General features: G+C 62.5%; 1 protein-coding gene across 33 annotated transcripts in view; it reads right to left on the reverse strand.

The window, feature by feature from the left end:
- The window catches only part of AGAP3 (ArfGAP with GTPase domain, ankyrin repeat and PH domain 3), a 63456-nt gene that overhangs the window by 15613 nt on the left and 27373 nt on the right, over window positions 1-20470 (reverse strand). For 29 of the 33 annotated variants that reach the window (XM_021078867.2, XM_085005111.1, XM_085005109.1 and 26 more), the window contains 8 exons: window positions 11252-11310; window positions 10905-10992; window positions 10624-10709; window positions 10341-10482; window positions 9799-9933; window positions 9541-9668; window positions 7755-7913; window positions 4282-4374 (listed from right to left, as the gene is read on the reverse strand). In XM_021078867.2, the coding sequence (XP_020934526.1) occupies window positions 4282-4374; window positions 7755-7913; window positions 9541-9668; window positions 9799-9933; window positions 10341-10362 (537 nt within the window). In that variant the 5' untranslated portion in view covers window positions 10363-10482; window positions 10624-10709; window positions 10905-10992; window positions 11252-11310. Of the gene's footprint in view, window positions 1-4281; window positions 4375-4536; window positions 5468-7754; window positions 7914-9540; window positions 9669-9798; window positions 9934-10340; window positions 10483-10623; window positions 10710-10904; window positions 10993-11251; window positions 11311-12385; window positions 13448-20470 lie in introns of those variants that run through there. The other 4 variants (XM_021078865.2, XM_021078864.2, XM_021078863.2 and 1 more) reach the window with 2 other exon arrangements.

A 20470-nucleotide genomic window follows, 5' to 3' on the forward strand; every position in this document is an offset into this window, starting at 1 on the left:
GGTCAGCATCAGGGGCCAGGCCCACATGTCACGGGCAGGGGAAAGGCCTCAAGTGTCAATAGGTGACAACGTTCTCCGTCCCCTGTCCTCCTGGGTCACTGTGCTAATCTGCACAGAGAGGCTGTGCGGGACGAAAGCTGAACCAGGGAGAACCAGCTGAGTGAACCCGTGCATGGAACTCCGCTGCCCTGACTGTCCCCAGGCCTGGGGCCCAATTCCCCAGTGACCGTGGGCCACTGTCCCAGGAGGGGGAGTCCTCTTCCCCTGGATGTGGAGCTATGTCGGCAGCGGGAGGCGGGGGTTCAGTCGGCCTCCCAGCAGTGCTGCTCCCGTGATCTCAGGCATGGGGTGGCACAGGGCACAGAGGCCGCAGGAGGACCCTGGCCTCCATGCCCTGTGGCAGCCCCAAAGTAGGGCAGAAAATTCTGTCTGCAGAATGCCCCAGGCGCCCCCAAGGCCAGCAGCGATAGGACCTGGCCACAGAGCCCAGCAACCGAATCTCCTGTGTGATCCGATAAGCCGCTGGCTGTGGGGGTGTGTGGGCATTAGGAGGAACAAGGGCTCGTGGGGCGAGGACTTGGGCGCTTTCTTCATCGACACACTCTCAGCACTGCAACACTGCCCGAGAGACAGCCGGTGGGCAGAGGGGAAGCCAGCAGAGACCGTGTGGCCGACAGAGGTGCTCAAAGTGGGGGTGAACACCCACACCCCCCACTGGCTCACGCCCTGAACCAGCACGAGACGACGACTAAGGATGGAGCTTGGGGTGACCAGAGCCCCCCCAGGACTGGCCTCCATCCTGCGGGGCCCCTTCCCACACTCAGGAGGGCTGAGAAGAGGCAGCGCTTCCTGGAGATTCCGGGACCGAACCCCTGGCGGGGAGCCCACAGCCAGGATGGCCCTGCTGGGCGGGAGCAGGTCCACTCCAGCGGGTCCTGGAGGAGGAGCCGCCAGAGCCCTCGGGCCGGGCTCTCCTTCAGGTGGGGAAAGCGCTGCCCTCAGACAAGCCGAAGTGGGAGTCAAGCAATTGGGTAAACCTGGTTCCATGACCCCCGCCCCCACCCAGGGCTCAGCCTGAGGGCTGAGGTCAGCAACAGGTGCTCTGGGTTCCCGCCCGCGCTCGCCCCGCAGCCAGCCGGGCCCAGGTGGAGGTCAGAAAGGGCCCTAAATCCCCGCAGCGCTTCTCAACAGAGGTTCCACATCCTGGCTACCCCCCTGCCTTCCTCTCTCCTCCTCCTCCTGCCCCCAAACAATTGCAGCCATGGGAGGTGCGGCCCCTGCTGCTACCACACCCGCCTGGCTCACCAGGAGCTTCTGAAGCCCAGTGGTGTGGACGGGACCTTCACTGGATCCCGGGCGGCGGGAACCCCCCAGAAAGCAATCGGGCCCCTGCTTCCTAGTCTGTGAAGGAGGCCCGGTGACCTGCCTCTGACCGCAGCATCCATGCCCTCACAGGCCAGGAGCGGGACGGTTCGGGCTCCCTCTCTCCTGAGTGCTGACAACTGCCTAACTCTGGAGGAGGCTCCCGGCGCTCCCCCAGGAAGGGCTGGGGAGTCCCAGGGGCCTCTGCTCTCTGACCCCTCACACCCCAGCCCCCGGCCCCTCGCCCTTCTCTGTCCCGTCACCTGCTTCAGCGCCTTCCCTCCCGGTCCAGCCCCTGCTCCTGGTCAAGGGGCAAAGACGCCGGGCTCCGCTTCCCCTTCTGCCCCCAACATGGGCCAAGTGGGGCGACCGCCTGGGCCTCTGCTTCCTGGGCCGATGGAGAGAGGCTCGGGGTGGGGGGTGCTCACCGGGGGGTCGGGGGGGGGAGGCCCACTCGAAGCAGCAACTCCGGAGTCAGGACGCGAGGAGGCCCCTGCCCGCCCAGAAGGCCGCCCTCCTTCCCCGCGGCCCGCTCCGGGGGCGGCCTAGGCGCGCGGGCGGCGCTAATGACGCCGGCTCGTTAGCCGGGGCGTGGGAGGGCCGCCCCGCGCCGCCCGCCGCCCCCGCCGGCTCGGCCGCCAATCACCTGCGCGGCCCCGCGCGCCCCGCCCTCCCCGCGCCCCGGCCGTCGGGCGGCCGGCTTGGCGAGGAGGGAGCGCGAGCTCCAGGGGTTCCTGCGCCCCTCCCTGGTCGGCCGGCTGCGCACGGCGGAGCAGGAAGCAATCTGGGGCGGAATGGGAGCGGTGCGGAGGCGACAGCCCCCAGAGGACCCGTTCCCGCCGCCGCCTCCCTCCCAGCTCCGCCAGCCGGCTTAATTGCGGAGTCCGGATTGATTGGGAATGCAAATGGCAACTGAAATGCAATCTCCACTCCCAGCAGGAGTGGGGGGGGGGGGAAAGCAACGGAATGGGAAGAAGGGGACAGGAGGGCGGGAAAGGGGTTAGACCGGCCCTGGGCTGCGGGGAAGCGGGGGTGGCGCAAGGAACCTCGGGAGAGGGGGAGAGCCATGGACGCCCCGTCCCAGGAGCAGGCACACCCCCCACGGCTTCCTGGCCGCGTTCCTCCTCCTCAGGGTCCCCGAGGTTTAGGGGCCTGCGACACTCTAGTAACCTAGCTGACCCCCTCTTCACCTCCAGGCAGATCAGAACCCTAAGTGCAAGTTCATGAGGCTTCATCCGCCACCCCACTGCCCCGCTTCCCCTCCCCATGGGAGAGTCAGGCAACGGACAAATTGGGCCAAACCCCAGACAGGAAGGGGAGCGTTTGGGGCTCCACCTGTCTCAAAGCTAGGGTGTGTGTGTATCCAGAAAGGACACGCCCCAAAGCAGGGAGTGAGAGTCCCCTGCCTGGAGCATGCTTGCAGGCCTGGCCTGGCGAGCGGCCCTGTGAGGAGGCGCTTGGTTGGCACAACCCCAGAGACACGCGAGATCATGCTATCAACAGGTTTTTGGACCAATTATACACCCAGACACACACAGTAGGTGGGGGGTGATGGCTGCTTCTACTCCTCTGAGCCCCTCCCCCCATCCCCAGGCAGGCTGACCCCCACCCCAGAGTGGTCCCTGCCAGACATCATTGCGGTGACAGTTCAGGGGAGGGCTGAAGCATTCCCCACTGTCCTCTGGGCCCTGAAACTCCTCCCAGGCTCCCCATTCTAAAGGGATCTTCAGAGTTTCTGCTGTGGTGCTGTGGGTTAAGAATCCGACTGCAGTGGCTTGGGTCACTGCTGAAGCTAGGGGCCCCTCCCCAGCCTGGGGCAGTGGTTAAAAGGATCCCGTGTTGCCACAGCTGAAGCTCGGATTCAATTCTTCACCCGGGAACTTCCACAGGCCGCAGGTGCGGCCATAAAAAAATAAATAAATAAAAAGGACCTTTGCTTTTTAACACAAGAATTCGCGTCACATTGTCTACAGGCTCCAGAAGCCCGAGCCTAGAGGGCCAAACCTGACCACAGGGCCTGGCCAGGCTGACCTCTGCTGCTCTGGCCACCCAACCTCCTCTGGGGTCTAATCCTGACATTACGGCCTCCGTAGCTACGGCATCTCTAATCACCGGCTCCCAAAATCAGTGAAAAGAACAGCATTCTGGGGGGTACCTCGGACTCACCACCAGGCCACTGCCACCTATCCTCGTGGGCACCTCAGCCAGCTGGCTCTCACCCAAGCTCCAGAGAGAAACCTGGCTCCACCTCAGTCCAGCTCAGCAGTCCTGAGCCCCAGCCAGCACATCATCAACTCTGCACAAAGACGCCCTCCATCACTCAACGTCTTTTTCCAGCACAGAGACCCACAACAGGAGGTCTGGGAGGATCCAACATCAGGCAGCCCAGGCAGTGACTCAGAAAGGAGGTGGCGGAGAGACCATACCAGGATGTGGTCCCTCCACTAAGTTTCTTCTTTACTCAAGAACAGAGGCTCACACAGCAAGGCTGCGCTGATGAACCCAGAGTAGGACCAGCCCTCAGCGACATGCCCTTCAACCACACTTACGAAGGTACTCTTTTGTGAACTGGCTCCTTTTTAAAGAAGAGGAAGGCCAGAGAGGCCAAATCCTCCTCCAGGGTGGCCCAACGCTGCAACCATCACCAGCAAAGAGCTGCTGAGGATGGCAGGTGGCTCTCTGCTGCCCCCTGGTGGTGGTGAGGGGGACGCGGCAGAGCCCAGGCCCGGTAAGGCTCTGCCACCCTGCCCAGTGATGGGCTCTCAGCAGAACTTGCCCTGTTAAGTGCTCAGGCCTGGCCGCGGCAGGGCGCTGGCCCCTCACACCACCTTCCAGAGGCCCCGGAAAAGGAAGCGTCCTCTAGCATTTCCTGGGCCTCATCTCAGCTCCTCTCCAGCCCCAGGGGGAGGGAGTGCTGACCTGTTTGATGGGGATGGCCCGACCACTCCCAATGCTGTCCACCTTGCACTCGGCGGCTTTCTTCTCCCGGTCCACGTCGGCACCCTTCCGAGACTGCAAGAGAAAAGAAGAGGCGTGTTAAACGGGCCCGGCGTCTGCGGGTCAGCTGCCCGCCAGGAGTCCCCAGCCAGCCCTCCCATCCTCCCTCCTCCTGGGCAGGCCCTAGCGAGTGGGACAGGGCCGGGGCGGCGGGACCGGGAAGGAACTGAGACCACGAGTATTCCAACGGGTTTATTCTTACACACGGCACCATACAGAGCAGCACAGGTCACTGGGCCGGGCCCGCCCCTTACAAAAGAGCAAGGACACGAGATACCGAGGGCGTGAGGAGCGCGCAGCCCAGGGGCTGGGGCGTAAGAGGGAAGGGCCAGGAGAGGTGGACGGTGGGGCTGAGGGATGGCCGGGAGCTCGGGCACGACAACCAGGGAGAGCAAAGTCCAGAAGTGAGCGGGCAGTGGCCCGTCTGCGGCACAGACGCCGCACGGCACGCTGCGCCGAGCACGGCAGCGAGGCCCGAGGGGCACAGTGGATGGAGAGAGAGAGGAGAGAGGCCAGAAGAGGCCCTGCGCCCCCGCCGGGCTCCTGGGGCAGAGCCCGCCCGAATGCGGATCCTAGGAAATGGGAGGCCAAGAGAGGGGAAGGCAAGCGCGGCGTGGCTGCGGCGTCCGGAGCGGAGCAGGAACGGCAGAAGTCCATGCAGGAAGGAGCAGAGGAGGGGAGGGGCGGGGGAGCTCCCCCAGGAGCAGCTGGGCTGCCGACCGGCCGGGCGCTCGGACGCCCCCCGGCCTCTGGGCCTCGTCGCGCTGGCCGGCGCCGGGCGTGGGGCCGAGCTCCCTTCTTCTCCATGCAGCAAGCCTGGCGCAGCGCGTCCAGCCGGGCCTGGTCCCCGGCAGCCCCCAGCCGCGGGCTCCGGCGTTCCTAGCCTTCCCTGGGGGTGGGGGTTAGTTACAAAGGTTCCTGTGGGTCTCTGGAGTGGGGAGCACGGCGGCCGCTTCTCATCTGAGAGCAGTCCCAGGGCCCGGCCCGCCTCCGGCCCCGCACAGGGGAGAATGTCCAGAGGTGCTGTGTGTCACCACCTGGTCTTCTAATTTGGAAGGAGTTGGAAAGGCCTTTTTGTTGATGAAAAGTTGGAAACAGTGGCACATATCTGCAAATATCGAAAGAATAAAGATTTTGGCAAGTTATACTCAAGCCCCGCACAGTCGGTCAGCACTGGTGAGGGCAGAGACCCAGGCGCCTGGGGCGAGGTGGCAGCGGGATGAAGAGGAGGAGGAGGAGGAGGAGGAGGAGGAGGCAGCGGCGGCGGCGGCGGGCGGGCCGGACAGTCCATCTCAGCGGGGAGTGTTCTCCACTCCGGGCCCCACGTCCCTCCTGTTCTCCCCGGCTGCCTGGAGCCAAGAGCTCAAGGAAGAGGCCAAGGACTGCGGCGGCGGCGTGGGGAGCACAGCCAAAGGAGCAGCAAGGGCCAGGCCGGGCTGGGCCGGGGGCCACTGCCTGCAGCTCCCCATCAGCGCCTGCCCCGGGGCCTCTCCTGGGCGCCACAGCCTCTGCCCCTCCGGCCCAGGGAGGAAGGAGGAAGGTGGATGGGCCCGCTGCCCCCAGGTCCCCAGACAGAAGAGCCGGTCATAGGGAGCGGGGTGCAGCCAGGCTGGCGAGCAGAGGCCCCCAACCACCAGAGGGTCCCTGGGAGCCCCGAGGGGTGCCCCTTCAGGACGGGAGCCGGGCAAGAGTGGAACCAAACGAGCACATGAAGTCATGGGGCAGATGGGGACGTCAGCGGCCACGTCCAGAGGGAGAGTCACAAGGGCACCAGCCACAGGACAGGCGTGGCCCTGCTGGGGAGGGCGGTGAGGGCGAGGGGGAGGCCCCGCAGCGACGATGAGAAGGGGAGGTCCCGAGATGCACCTCTAGAGACGGACGTGTCTGGAGGCCGCCTCGGGGACAATGGCGCGAGTGAGGTCACCAGGGAGACAATGGCAAGAAAAAAATAAGGTCGCCACAGTGAAGATGAAGAGAATGAAAGGGCCTGGGGGGCGGCTGTGCCGAGGACACGCGGCGAGGGGGGCAGGCAGAGGCAGCACGGTGGGGCAGGCAGCAGAGCGCAGGGCAGAGAGTACCAAGGTGCCCGCGGGCTGGAGGCTGCGGGAGGGAGTGTGCCCTGGGGTGTTGCACGACTAGCAGCAGAGGAGGGTGGGAGGTGAAGAATGGTGTGGAGGGAGCAGGTGACAGAGGCAGGATGTCAGGGAGCGGGTGCCAAGGGCATGGACGGCAGTGACTGCAAACGGGCTCAGCAGCAGCAGCAGCACGCGGTGCGGGCACAAGCAGGCAGCCCAAGGCGCTGTGGGTCTCAACGGGTGTGAACAGAAATGAGAAGCTGCGGGTCCAGGCAGGGGCAGGGCTGGGGGGTGACGCACGGCAGCAAGTGTCAGTGGCAAGAGGGTCCGTCAGCAATGGACGGGGAGCGCGTGTGGCAGGCAGGGGGTGGGCAGAGGCAGGCAGCCCAGGGGGAAGTGCGCTGGGCGGGCGGAGGCGAGGAGCAAGGGGCACTGGCTCTGTCTGGGCAGGGTTCCTGAGAGCCTGGCCGGGGCCTGACCTGCCAGGCTGGACACAGAGCCGGGCAGAAAGCCAAGCTCTGATGCTCAGAAAGAGGCGCGTGCGGTGACGCAGAAGGAAGGATGGGGCGATCTCCTGAGAGCCCACATGGGCAGCTCCTCCACCTGTGTCTGACCCAAGACTCCCGGAATGGCCCAGCAAAGTCCCAGCTGGAGGGTGAGAGTGTAGGGGCGGGCTCTGCATGTCAGATGCAGGCTCAGGGCACCCAAGAGCTGCTGGGCTGGGCCCCAGAGCGGAAGGCACGCGGGCCCTTGGGGGCAAGGGCTGCAGGGACGGGGAGAGAGGACGAGCCTGGGGACCGAGGCCGGGAATCAGGAGATGGAAAAGACATCTAGGCCTCGTTAGGCCGATCTCAGCTGCAAGTGGGAAGCGTGGGAGAGTGGAAAGAGCGGACCAGGAGCCCTGGGCCCTGTTCTAGCTCTGCTGGCTAACGCTTTGAGGAGCCTTGGGCCTCAGCCCACAACTGCGGAATCAAGGGAGTCTCGGAATTAGAGCAGACGCGGGCAAAGATCCCTCCAGCTGGCCAAGAAGCCCTACGGGATCGGGAGAGTGCGTGATGCCTAGAGGCGGGCCTGGGTGGGTATACTGCGGGCAGCCCCTGCGGCCTCAGAGGAACAGCCTGGCAGAGTCAGGGGACGGATCAGGGGGCAGATAGGGGCCCCGGCAAAGAGCCCAGGGAGGCGGCGCGTGACTGTGTGGATGCAGAGATGGCAGGTGGCATCGTCCTGGCTCCCGCCTGCACCCTCCTGGCCGGGGGCTGGGGGCTCGGCCCTGCCTGTTCAGTGAAGGCCACTGGGCAGGCGGGAGGGGCGGGCACGTACCGTGAAGATGTTGGAGCGCCGCTTGGACTGCTTGCGGATGGGTGTGGGGGTGGAGGAGGCAGCGATGGTCTCGATGCGCAGCTCCCGCTGGCTGATGCTGGGGGTGGAGGGGACTGAGGATGAGTAGTCGCTGAAGGCGCTGCTGCCGCCATTCGTGGCCTAAGGACAGAGAGGGCTGCTGAGGGAGGCTCTGGGTGGGGCACGGGGCGGCTGGCAGGTGGGAGCTGGGAACCCTTCGGCAGGGACACCTGGCCTGGGGGGCACGGGGCAGCGGAGGGGCCGCTAGTTCCAACAGATGGTACCAAGGAGAAAGGTCATGTGGCCTGGAGGCCAGCAGGAGCCAGTTGTCACTGCTGCCCGACTAGGGCCCAGCAGGGGCCACTCTGTAGGAGCTGAATCAGAGGCAAGGACTAGTAGGTGAGAATCAGTGACAGAAGCTGGAAGAGAACAGACCGCGGAGTCTTGGCTCACAGGTGGGTGTGACGCCAGGTGGCAGGTCACCCTGGATGAGCTCCCTAAGTCAGTGACAAATATCAAGGCTGCAGGAGGCCAGGGCAGGGCTTGGGTGTGTGTGACAGGGCCAGAGATGCGGGAGGGGCGGGCAGAGAGCAGAACAGCTGGGTCTGCCACTGGGCGAGCAGCAGGGAAGGGAGGCGGAGCACCGGAGGACAGAGGCAGCAGGCGCCAGGCAGGTCTACTCCAGGACTAGAGAGACTCAGGCAGTAGGACAAGGCCGTCCTCCAAAGGCCTGTTAGGTGATCACTCAGTAGAGGATGCGTGCTGGCAGCCTCCTCGAATCCTAACCCGCACAAAAGGAGCAAAACACCTGAGCTGCTGGCCTTGGCGGGCAGGGTCCCCAGCCAGGGCAGGGCCCATTGGGCACAGCTGAATTCTGCGGCTGAGGCAGACGTGCGCAAAGACAGTGAAGAAAGACCCCCGGCTCCCCCTTTCTTCCACGTGGAAATGCTTAGGGGGAAATCCCTGACGCCCCCTAAAGCGCTCAAGGGAGGGCTCTCTGGAACAGCCACCAGGCTGTCGTCAGAAGGCTGATGCAGCAGGAGTTGGGGGGTGAGCTGGAAAGACGATGGCTCTTGGCAGAAGTGAAGGAGTGGCTGTCAGCTTGACCGCTCAGTCACGCACACCTGTGACAGCCCAGGGCTTTCCGCAGAGCAGGGGACCAACTGGGAAATAGTTACAGAAGCAATGGCCTGGGTGCCAAGGGCCAAAAAATAACCAGGCAGTAGGCCCAGGAAGCGGGCAGGTGTCCAAGTGGTTTTCTGGGCGGACCAGGGGCAGGACCTGGCTCGGAACACCCCCACTCCCGTACGTGGCATGAATGCCACTGGTCCTTGTGGGCTGAGTGCTGCCCTTCTATATGCAAACACTGCGAGAAGGGCCAGCAGGTGAAGGGGGCAGGCCTGCACGGTTTCTGCCCTGGCCTGGTCCCTAGCAGGCCTCCAGGAACGCCTCTGTGCCTCCCGAGCGTGGCACCGAGGGAAGGGGGTCCTGAGACAGCCGTAAGGGGGCTGATGAGAGCAAAGGCTGCCTTAACTGATGCGGCTGTGGGGCGAGCAGAGTGTCACGCGGGGATGGACAACTAGCAGGAAGGCAGTCACCAAAGGGTACAGATGAGGCCAGGCCAGGCCCATTGTGCAGGCTATGGGAACCGATGCGTTCAAACCAGCCGCAAGGCGGGGGACCAGACGAGGTGGGGGACAGGCAGGCAAGACAGACAGGATGGAGAGGCAGGGAGAGCGTGCGGTGGGAGGGGGGAGGCTGGCCGCACCTGGTTGATGTGCACGGCCGGGATGGAGGCGGCGGACACGGCCGAGTGGCTGGGGGAGTTGGGCAGTGACTTGCAGGGCCCGATGGCCAGCTGCTGCTTCTTCCGCAAGGCCACTACCTTCTGGGCCACTGCAGGGGACAGCAGAGTCAGTTACCCCTCTGGGGAGGAGGGAGGAGCCCAGCTGAGAGCCGCCCCCCAGAGCTGGCCGGACCGCCCCCCCGCCCTGCTCGGGGGAGCATCCCCGGGTGCCTGAGTTACCGTCCTGGAAGACGCGCTCCACGTTGAGCCCGTAGGTGGCGCACGTCTCGTAGTAGGTGCAGCGCTTCAGGTCTGTGGACAGCTTGCGGGCCCGGCTGTCGTCAATGACCCGCGGGTTGGCGGCACTGATGGCGTCTGTTGGAGGCAGGAGGGTGGGGACTGACTCAGCCTGCTGGGGAGCTGGGGCCACTGGGGGGCCATGTGGCCAGAAGGTGGGTGGGCAAAGAGCCTGGGCAGCGGACAACAGGGAACATGAGACCCCGGGTGTCTGGGCCTTGTTCCAGCTCCGCCACCGACTCACTGAGTGGAAATGAGCCAGCCCCTCTGTTTATCCATCTCAAAAAATGTGGATGTCATTGCCGCACGGATGGCAGGATCTTAGCCGGGGAAGACCCAGTGTGTACGGAGCAGAGAGGAGGCGCCAGCTCTGGGCTGACATGACAAGGGCTGGTTCAGCACCGGGAGAGGCTGGGGAGCTGGGCTTCCTCACACCTGCCCACCTGGGGACCCACAGCCCTGAGCGACGCCTGAGGCCTGCTCACCCTGTGTGCCCACCAGCACCATGGGCACCTCGCTGGCGTTGCGGAAGCTGCAGAGCCGCAGGAAGTAGTTGTACACTGTCTGGAAGCTGATTTCATCCTCCAGGCTGAACACAAACACCACCGCGTCCACCCAGGCAGCAAACTAGGGGGGACCGAGCAGAATTACCACTCTCACCTGTCCAGGTGAATGTCACCGCCTGCTCCCCACGTGCCGCCTTGCCCAGTCCCAACTGGGAACCTTGAGAAAGGGGCGCCACCGGCCAGGCTGGGGCAAGAGCCTCACCTGGAGCTCAGGGGGGCCTCCTTCATCTCGGATCAGCAGCAGGTAACTCTGGCCATCCACCACAATCTCCTTCTTAAACCGACCCCCTAGGACAGAGGGCAAGGTCAGGCCTCAAACCAGAAGAGTGAGCCCACGGGGGCCCAACAGAGGAGAAACCCCCCGCTTCCGACGGAAGAGACGAGAGGACTGAGAAGGACGAGGGGATGAGGGGATGAGGCCCCCCCACAGACAGCGGGAAGCAGAGCGCAGCCGCAGAGCCCAGGCCAGCCCGTCACGCTCACCTTCAGGGGACTCCTCCTGGACATAGGTCCCCGTCAGATAGCGGTGCACCAGGGCCGACTTCCCACTAGACAGGTTCCCCACAATGCCCTGCGGGAGAGGAAGGCGTGAGAGCAGCGGTCAGAAGGCAGGAGGAAGGACATGGGGCAGGAGAGGCAAACCCGTTGGGAAGGAGGAGGGCCAGTGCTGAAGATGGGAAAGGAAAGAGCGATCGGGAAGAGAGGGGTTGCGGGGAGAGGCCAAGCCTAGAGAAGGAGCGGACTGGAGGCGGGGAGGCAGTGCTGGCCCCTCACTCCAGCCCGCACCCCCAGCCCCAGGACTGCCTGCAACTCCCACGGGCCTCACTCACCACTTTAAGCTCCGGCACTGAACGGCTCAGGGTCCACTCCTGGCTGTTCACAAAGGAGTCTGCAGGAGAGAAGGCCACCCGTCAGGACTGGGACGGCGCGCACACACACCTTTGCTCTCCACCATCAGCTGTCCCTACACTGCCTCTTCCTAGGCCAAGCCAGAAAACAACCCTCATGCCCACTTCCCTAGGGGGCAGCAGGAAAAGTTCTTTCACACTGGAACAGAATAAGGACAGTTCTCTGTTCCCCTGGCTACTATCACTGCAGCAAGGTGAGGAGTTCCCGCCTAGAGCCACACGGGGCCAGGTGACCCCCCACCTGGTGAGAGGCTGCTGCAGTAGGTTCCCTGCCAGACCCAAGCCAGGCTGGGGGGCAGCCTGTGTAGCGAGTAGAAACAGCTCACCCTCTGGGGTGGGGCCGCCCACCACATTCCAGGAACCCGTCTAGAGGGAGGAGCCCTTACCTGGCCCAGTTGTGTGCGAGGCAGGTCCAGCAGGGAGCGATCTGCCCCGCCCAGCTGGCCCTCCTCCCCGGGCTCCTCCTTGGCAGGAGGCCACCACCCTTTCTTTGCCAGAGACCTGCCTTCCCGGCTCCTCTCCCATCCATCCTCAGCTCCTGCCTGACTTCAGCTACTCAGAGCCCTGCCGTGGCCAGGCCCCTCTTCTTTATCCATTAGGTAGTAATGGCCGTCCTCTGGCCAGCTCCCCCTCCCCAGACTAACTCAAAAAGTAGTTATGCCCACCAGGTCCATAAACAGTCGCTAAACTCATCTGCAAAGGCAGCTAGAAGTAAGGGCTCTAGAAATGCTGCGAACTAGTCCCACCCAGAGCGTCTCCATCCCTCCCGGCCCCCATTCCACACGCACCCAAAGTGGGCAAGGGGCCTTGCCGTCCTGCTCTCACGCCCCCGCGCTAGGGCCAGTGCTGGCGCCGCGCGGCCCTGCCTGGACGCGCCTGGAAGTCGTCCTCGGCCGCGGCCACTTCTCCAGCCCCACGCTAGCTCCCTCGGCCAGCCCCGGCCGCAGCCCCCGGCCCACGCGGCACGCCCACCGCTCCCAGGGAGCAGGTAGGTTCCCGGTTTGTTTCGCACCCGCTCTCGACCCCGGACTCCAACCGGAGAGGACACCCGCTTACCGCTCGGCGCGCCCAGGAGCCCGGGTGCCGGGGCCGCTCGGCGGGTCCACAGCGGCTCGGCCGGCGCGGGCGCGGGCGCCGGCTCCCTCCGGCGGAAGCGGCTGATGAGCAGCCTCCAGAGGCCGGCGGCGGTGCGGGGGCGGCCGGGCTCCGGCGCGGCGCGCGGGGCCTCGGCGCCCAGCAGCAGGTCGCGGCGGCTGGGGAAGGCGCCCAGGGAGCTGGCGTCGCCGTCGCTGCGGGTGCGCGCCCGGGGCAGCAGCCCGGACTCGGCGCGCCGGATCTCCTGGCCGCGGCGCAGGCGGAAGCTGAAGCTCTTCCTGAGCGCCGACAGGCCGCGCCGGGGGCTCGGGGCGCCGCGCCCGCCCCGCAGCACCTGCCAGCGCTGGCTGCTCCACAGCGAGGCGCCCCGCAGGAAGCCCGCGCTGCCCGCGCGGCCCAGCCCCGCGCCCGCGGCCTCGGCCTCGGCCGCCAGCTCCAGACGGTTCACCTCCAGGAACGTCATGCTGGTGGGCCGCGGCGCCTGGGCCCCCCGCGGGCGGCTGCGCCGGGCCGGCGCGGGGCTGGGAGCGGGGCTGGGCGCCGGGCTGGGCGCGGCCGAGCCCGGGCGCCCCGAGAGCGCGGGCCCGGGAACCGGCGGGCAGCCGTCGGCGGGGCCGCGGCGGCCGAGGCGTGGGCGCAAGAAGCCGAGCAGCAGGCTCCGGGCGCCGGGCGCCGGCGGCGTTGGCCCCGGGCCGCCAGAGCACACGCTCCGCGGTCGCGCCGGCTGCTCGCGCGCGGCGCACAGGGCGGCCTGCAGGGCGGAGGCGGCGCGGCCGGCCGGGGCGCCGTGCAGGTCTAGCGAGTCGCAGACGCTGAGGGCGCGGCGGCAGGCGGCGGGCCGCTCCCGGCTGCAGCTGTCCGCCGGCGGCCAGCCCCGCTCCATGCTCAGGGCCCGCGGGCGAAGGCCAGGCCCATGGCGAGGGGCGCGGGGCTGGGCCCGGGCCGGGGCCGCGGCCGGGGCGCACGGACCTCCGGCCTTTGGGCACCTGGTGTCGGCCGATCGAGTCCCTCAACGCCTCCACCTCGCAGCCGGCAAGCCCAGACCTGGAGAGGCTGGGAGCCAGCCCAGCACCGAGAGCGAGGCGGCAAGCCCGGCCTGGAACACCCAGGAACGGCGGCGGCAAGGGAGCCGGCCTGCCGGGGCAGCCCCGGAGCCCTCAGAAAACAGGAAATTCCAGCCCAGGGCTCCTCCTCGGTTGGGCAGGTAGGTGAGGAGCTGTCATTAAGAGCAGGCCAAAGAAATGAACAGTCCTCGGCCCGCCGCGCGTGGGGCTCGGGGCTCGGTTTGGGAGAGAAGCGGGCCATGTGCCCTTTCTCCAGGGAAGGAGCAGAAGGGGATCGGCCAGAGTGGGAATCAGGAGAAGCCTAAATTATGAGTCAGGAGGCAGGTCGTGTGCCGACTCTGGGCTCCAGTCTCATCTGGAAAACGGGGAGCCTCAACGGGAGAGAGCCCCTCTTGGCTTTTGGCGGAGACATGCTGGGGTTGGGAGTTGCTGGATGTTTTCAATCAGCTCTTCTGTTAATGACCCGGGCTGCCGTCTTCCTTGGAGATTATAAAGTCATCTGGACTAGGTTAAGTGTCGTCCCGCTTAAGGGCAAGGGAATATCAAAAGGTCACCTCTGGACGGGGACCATACAGTTGTGGACGAGTGAGTCACCTCTGTGTTCCTCAAGTCTCCAGGCTCCTCTGGCTTGCTGGTTCTCACCTCCTGTCCAGAGGCTGCCCAGAGGTGGGCTGGCCGGGCAGAGGTGAAGCTTCAGGCTGTAGCACCGGTCCCAACGCCCTTTGAATTCCACGAGTGGGGGCTGCTCCAGACACTCATGAAACACAGGGCTCGCCCCGGGCCAGGGGCAGGGGGACGGCGCCGGGCTCTCCACTGCAATTAAAGACAGTCCCTTCCGAGGCCCCGGAGATGAGCCAGTTTATCACAATCCACACAGGCCACAGGCAGATCAGGAGAAACCAGTTTAGGTGGCGGCAAGGATGAGGGGGCTTTGCGTTTCCTCTAAAGACATATGCCCAAGTTTCCACACACACACACCCCGCCCTCCGCCCCCAGTCCAAGCCAAATCCCAACGTGCCTGTTCCTCTGTGCTTTAGAATTCCCCAGTCCTGGTCAGAAGCAAAGTACAAGATAAAAGTGGCACATTCCTGAGGGGCTGGGGGGGGGGGGGAATGCCTGAGGAAGGCAGGGCCTCTCCATCCTAGGTGCTCCCTCGGAACCCAGCGCCGGAAACTCCCAAGTCCTGGGCTGGATCTCCCGGGCCTGGAGAGGCGCAGGGGTGAGGGGTGATGTGGGGTTTCCCTGGGACTGGTTATTAACAGTGATGAGGATGGCCTCTTCCTCCGTGGGGTGCAGAGCCCCCACATAATAGACGGTTCTGCAGAAGAGCCTTTCCCAGAATCCTGCAGGCGTGGAGACAAGAACGCAACCCAGGAATCCTGACTCACATTCCCAAGGTTAAGTCTCACACACCAAACTTCCCTATCTTCCTGTGTGTCTGTCCCCCCACCCCACAAACACATACACGGTTACCCCTCCCCCAAAGATCAGGCTGCTCCTTCCAAACCCTCCCCCCCAAGCCAAGGAAAATGCAAGCACAGGCCAGCAGCTATCGGAGACAAGCGGGGACTGCGGGTAGATGGGGTACAAGGCGCCCAACCAGCGAGGGGCTGCTTTAGAACCCAGCTGGCTACCTCGGGGGAGAGAAGCAGAGTGGGATAGAAGAAAAGGCCCCCAGTGACTTAAACACACACACACACACACACACACACATATACACACGGGCTGCAGGAAGGCAGGCAGCAGTGCCCAGTCCAGGAGGTGAAAGAGCATCTTACATCCTCAGAGGACACAGCAGCTCCCAGCTCCCGCTGCGCCTACAGCTCTCTAGGCAAAAAGCTCAGCCTGGGTCACCCCCCAAACCTGGAACAGCTTCCTCTTCCTCATCTGGTCCCCTCCTTCCTATTCCCTCTTCCCAGAAACCGCTCCTGACTCAGGAAAACCAGCCAGAGAAGGACGTCTGCCTACACATAAATATAGGCCGGCCAGCCAAAAAGGTCAGCGCAGGCACACACCTCTTTTCCTTGTCCCTCGGGGCAGGGACAAGTCTCTGAGTTCCATCTGACAAGATTCTGCTCTGGCTCACTGCACACAGCCCAAAGGAAATTAGCACCATCCTAAAAAGCTCCAGGCTAGGACCATGTAAACCGTACAGAAATCCCATAAAACTAGTCCTCATGGCAGTTCTCTGATTCTGAAGGTCATCAGAAACATCAGGCTGAACCTGCCGTGTAGGGGTAAGACCGCATGCAAGTTTCTGGGGCCACTAAAGACGCAATCTCTTGCAACGCCTGCAGTGTACATTCTGGGTAAGGATGGAGCCGCTTCCCTGGAGGCTGAGCGTGCAGAGGCTGAGCACTGAGCGCTGCCAAATCAGAAGAGTTGACTCTAGACGTACCCACAGTTGGTGAGCTGCACCTGCTAAGCAGACCTGAAAGAAGGTGCTTGCATGTGCAACCATGGCCTGGGGGTGGCGGGGCTGCGCTACCAAACCCAGGGTGTCTGGGGAGAAAGAGAAAGACCCCTGCGAGGGGAGGGCGCAGGAGCAGCATGCTGGTGGGAGGAAGAGCAAGGGCGGCCTCCAGCCCAGGAATCCACAGGACCTTGTACCTAGTCTCTTTCAAGTATTTGCTGGGTGATCCATTGATAAGTGTGGAGGTGTGCCCAGCGGAGGCCGTGCAGCCACAGACCGCCTGTGCAGGTCCTTCCTGGAGCCCAGAAAGGGCTAGCTTTTTCCTGAAAGCCCAAGGCTGCGGCTTCTTCCCAAGCCCAGAGTGGTCCCAGAGCCACAGGGTCCTCCAACACTGGTTGGGATCTTCTTGCCCACAAGGTGGCAGCAAAACATCTTCCTGCATCCAGGGAGCTGACGATGGCAGTGGGGACCCCGGCAGTGGTCCGTGGTGAGCGGCCGGGCAGGGTGGCCAAGCCCCTGAACCACACAGCTGAGGAGGCAGTGAAGGCCACACCCTGGGGTGCCTGAGGCCAGCGGGTGTCCAGTAAGCGCCGAGCTCTTTGGGCAGGTCTCCAGGCAGGGGATTAGGGAGTCTGCAGAGATGCTGGGCTGCCCACCCCCGGTTGCTCTGGTCTCCAGTCTCCGCCACAACCTGCCACTCACAGCCATGGCCACGTTTGCAGACTTGTCCACAGCTGTCACAACATTCATCAAACCTTCATCCCTCACAGATATTTTTCTGGTGTGTTTAATGCTACCCCACTAGGACATGGCCAGGCACGCAGGAGGTGTGCGGTGATTCTGTGATGAACGAATGCATGAGTGAATGGACGGACGGACGGACAGTCTTTGCAGCAGCAGCTTCGAACTCTGGCTTTTGTTTCCCCTTGTAGGGAGGGAGGCAGGCTTTGAGACAATTCACAGCCAAAATCAGACGCCAAGTCAAGAGACATGGGGTGCTCTGGCAAGACCCGTGCTCTGGAGTCAAGAGACCTGGGTTCAAATTCAGCCTCTGGCACCTACTAGCTGTGTGCCCATCAACCACACCAGGCCTCGGGGTGTAGTCTGTAAACTAGGGACAACCCCTTTCCAGCTGAAGTTGCTACCAAGTCCAGTGATGTGAGCAGGGAGGGTCCAGCACGGTGCCCGGCACATGCAGGCGGTCAGTCAAAGGAGCCGTTCCTACTGCACGGGAGAGTCCCACTGGACGCAGGAAGGACTTAGGCCAGCGTCAGCTTTCTTCAACTGGGACATCTAGCTGGACACCCGAGCGGCTCCACATCAGCTAAGGCCCGTGGATTACTGGTCCCTCCATCTCCTCTGAGAGACTGCAGAGGGGGACCTCAGAGATCCCCGAGGCCCTGCTGGATCACCTCTGTCTCTGAAAATCTGATGAAGGCTGGTAATGGGCTGAACTGTGTCCCCGCCCCCAACCCAAACTCATATTTTGAAGTCCTAACCCCCCAAACCTTAGAATGTGACCTTATTTGGAAATAAGGCGGTTGCCAATATCATCAGCTAAGATGAGGTCACCCCGGGGTAGGGTGGGCCCTATGCCCATAGGACCGGTGTCCTTATAAAAAGGGGCAATGTGGACGCAGAGACACACATAGAGGGAAGTGGAGAGACTCGGGGGGAGGACGGCCATCGGTGAGCCAAGGAGAGACGCCCGGAGCAGGTCTTCCCAGGCGCCTTCAGAGGAATGTTAAAACCTACGAAAGCTACAGACTCAGGGGGCAGCTCCTGCGCAGAGATGGGACCCCCCAGGCCCCTCGCAGAGAAGCCACGGATTCTGCGCCGTCTCCCAAGTTCAGCGAGCTCCCCAGCGGCTGCGTTCCCCACCCCCCCACGGAGAGCTGAGAGGATGGAGGCAGAGTCATCCCAGCCCGCAAATGGCCCTTTGAGCACCAAGAGCGGCTTCTTCATTGTCCTTCCGGTCCACAAGCTCTGGGCAAGCACAGGCCCCTGCACGCCCCCCACTGCCCCCTCCTCTGCCACATCCTTAAAACCCCGAAGGGACCCGACAGCAGACACAGCTCCCTGCGCAGACCAGCAAGCATGCATAGGCTGAGGACCACAAGCAACGCCGAGAAAAGTCCGCTGCCTTTCAACAGCTCTCCCCGAAAGAGGGGAACAACGTGTGTACCCCGAAATCCTCAGAAACTTCCAAGGGCTCTGGGGGGGTGGTGAGCCTCACTGCCGTGGACAGACGGGTTGCTGGACTCAGAAAATAAAAGTGCACACTCCCTTGTGGCACTTGGCCTTTTCATCCCAATTTTGACACATTTCCTGCATTTCTCTTTTTTATTTTATTTTATTTTTTGGCTTTTTAGGGCCGCACCCACGGCATATGGAGGTTCCCAGGCTAGGCTAGGGGTCGAATCGGAGCTGTAGCTGCTGGCCTACACCACAGCAACACAGGATCCAAGCTGTGTCTGAGTCCTATTATATACCATAGCTCATGGCAACACTGGATCCTTAATCCACTGAGCGAGGCCAGGGATTGAACCCGCATCCTCATGGATGTTAGTCAGATTCATTTCTGCTGCGCCACGACGGGAACTCCCCTCCTGAGTTTCTTTAAATGTTCTCATCCTTCAAAACTGAAGGACAGTCCCATGAGCTAAAAATCTGCCTCTTCCTGTCCAACAGGCTTCTAGAATGCATTCGATTTGTGGATCTTGATTCCTTTTTTTTGGTCTTTTTGTTTTAGGGCTGCACTCGCCACATATGGAGGTTCCCAGGCTAGGGGTCTAATCGGAGCTACAGCTGCCGGCCTACATCATAGCCACAGCAACGCCAGATCTGAGCTGAGTCTGCAACCTACACCACAGTTCACGGCAACGCGGGATCCCCAACCCACTGAGCGAGGCCAGGGATAGAACCCAGGTCCTCATGGATACTAGTCGGATTCGTTAACCACTAGGCCACAACGGGAACTTCTGGATCTTCATTCCTTGTCAGCAATATCCCCATTCTAATGAAAGTTTGCCTCCATCTTATTTTTACAAAAGTAAAATATTTTAATAAAGGGAAGACACAATACAATATTCATATAATTGAACTACTTTCAATCCCAGATGGAAGAGCTGCAGAAACTGAATGGCTGCTGCCGGTGGCACCCCCACCTGGGAACTCTAGTCCAGATGTCTAAGTGCAGGGTCTCAAGGGAAGGGGAGCTGAGGAGCCGGGTACACTATTAAGGAAAGACTCCAGGGAGTTCCTGTGGTGGCGCAACAGAAATGAATCTGACTAGCATCTACGAGGACGAAGGTTCGATTCCTGGCCCCACTCAGCGGGTTAAGGATCTGGCCATGAGCTGTGGTGTAGGTCACAGAAGTGGCTTGGATCTGGCATTGCAGCTGGTGTAGGCTAGCAGCTGCAGCTCTGACTCCACCCCTAGCCTAGGAACTTCAAAAAAGAAAAGAAAAAGAAAAAGAAAGAAAAGACTCAGATAGGAGTTCTCTGGTAGCCTAGCTGTTAAGGACTAGGCATTGTCACTGCTGTGGCTCCCGGCCCAGGAACTTCTACATGCTGTGCCATGGCCAAAAAAAAAATTTTTTTTTTAAAGAGACTTGGGTACTTTGAGAGTCTGATAGACAAAGTTTAAAAGCATCTGAAATCTCATTACAGATTCTGAATGCGGGGCTGACACTGAGACCCTGGGCTCTGCCCCACTGCCAAGGCCAAGCCTGCCCGTTCCCCCCAGCATCCAACAACACATATGCCCAGACCTGGCCTCCTGTCCTCATCCCCAGTTCATCTCGTGCCTTCTGTAGATGCTAATATCTAACCTGCTCTCACCTCACGGGAGCCCAGAGCCTGAGCTCCTGGGCACATGAAGGTCGAAGATACCTGTGCCTGTGGCTCAGAGCCAGCCCTCCGGCCAGCAGGGCCACTTTGGTGCCTTATACACTCAAGACAACAGCGGCCACAGGGGACACCACCGGTCATAATAATGGCTACTTACTGAATATGACAGCCCCACTCTGAGCACCTCACACATTTTGATGCATTTAACCCCTTGAAAAAGGTACTGTTTTGTTTTCTTTTCACCACACTTGCTGCATGTGGAAGTTCACAGGCCAGGGGTCGAATAGGAGCTGCAGCTGCTGGCCCACACCACAGCCACAGCGACAATGGATCCGAGCCGCATCTGTGACCTACATTGCAGCTCATGGCAACGTGGGATCCTTAACCCAGTAAATCAGGCCAGGGATCGAATCCACATCCTCACAGAGATGTCAGGTCCTTAACCTGAGCCACAAGAGGAACTCTGAGAGGTACTGTTTTTTTTGTTTGTTTTTGTCTTTTTAGGGGGCACCTGCGGCATATGGAGGTTTCCAGGCTAGGCGTCAAATCGGAGCTGTAGCCGCTGGCCTACACCACAGCAACGCCAGATCTGAGCTGCATCTGCGACCTACACCACAGCTCACAGCAATGCCAGATCCTTAACCTGCTGAGCGAGGCCAGGGATTGAACCTGCGTCCTCACGGATGCTACTCGGGTTGGTTAACTGCCACAGGTAGG

This window comes from Sus scrofa, chromosome 18 (assembly GCF_054392235.1).
Source record: "Sus scrofa isolate SSC_HxYL_T2T_F1_AM1 chromosome 18, Sscrofa_HxYL_maternal_Yorkshire_Landrace_v2.0, whole genome shotgun sequence".
Lineage (NCBI taxonomy): Eukaryota > Metazoa > Chordata > Mammalia > Artiodactyla > Suidae > Sus > Sus scrofa.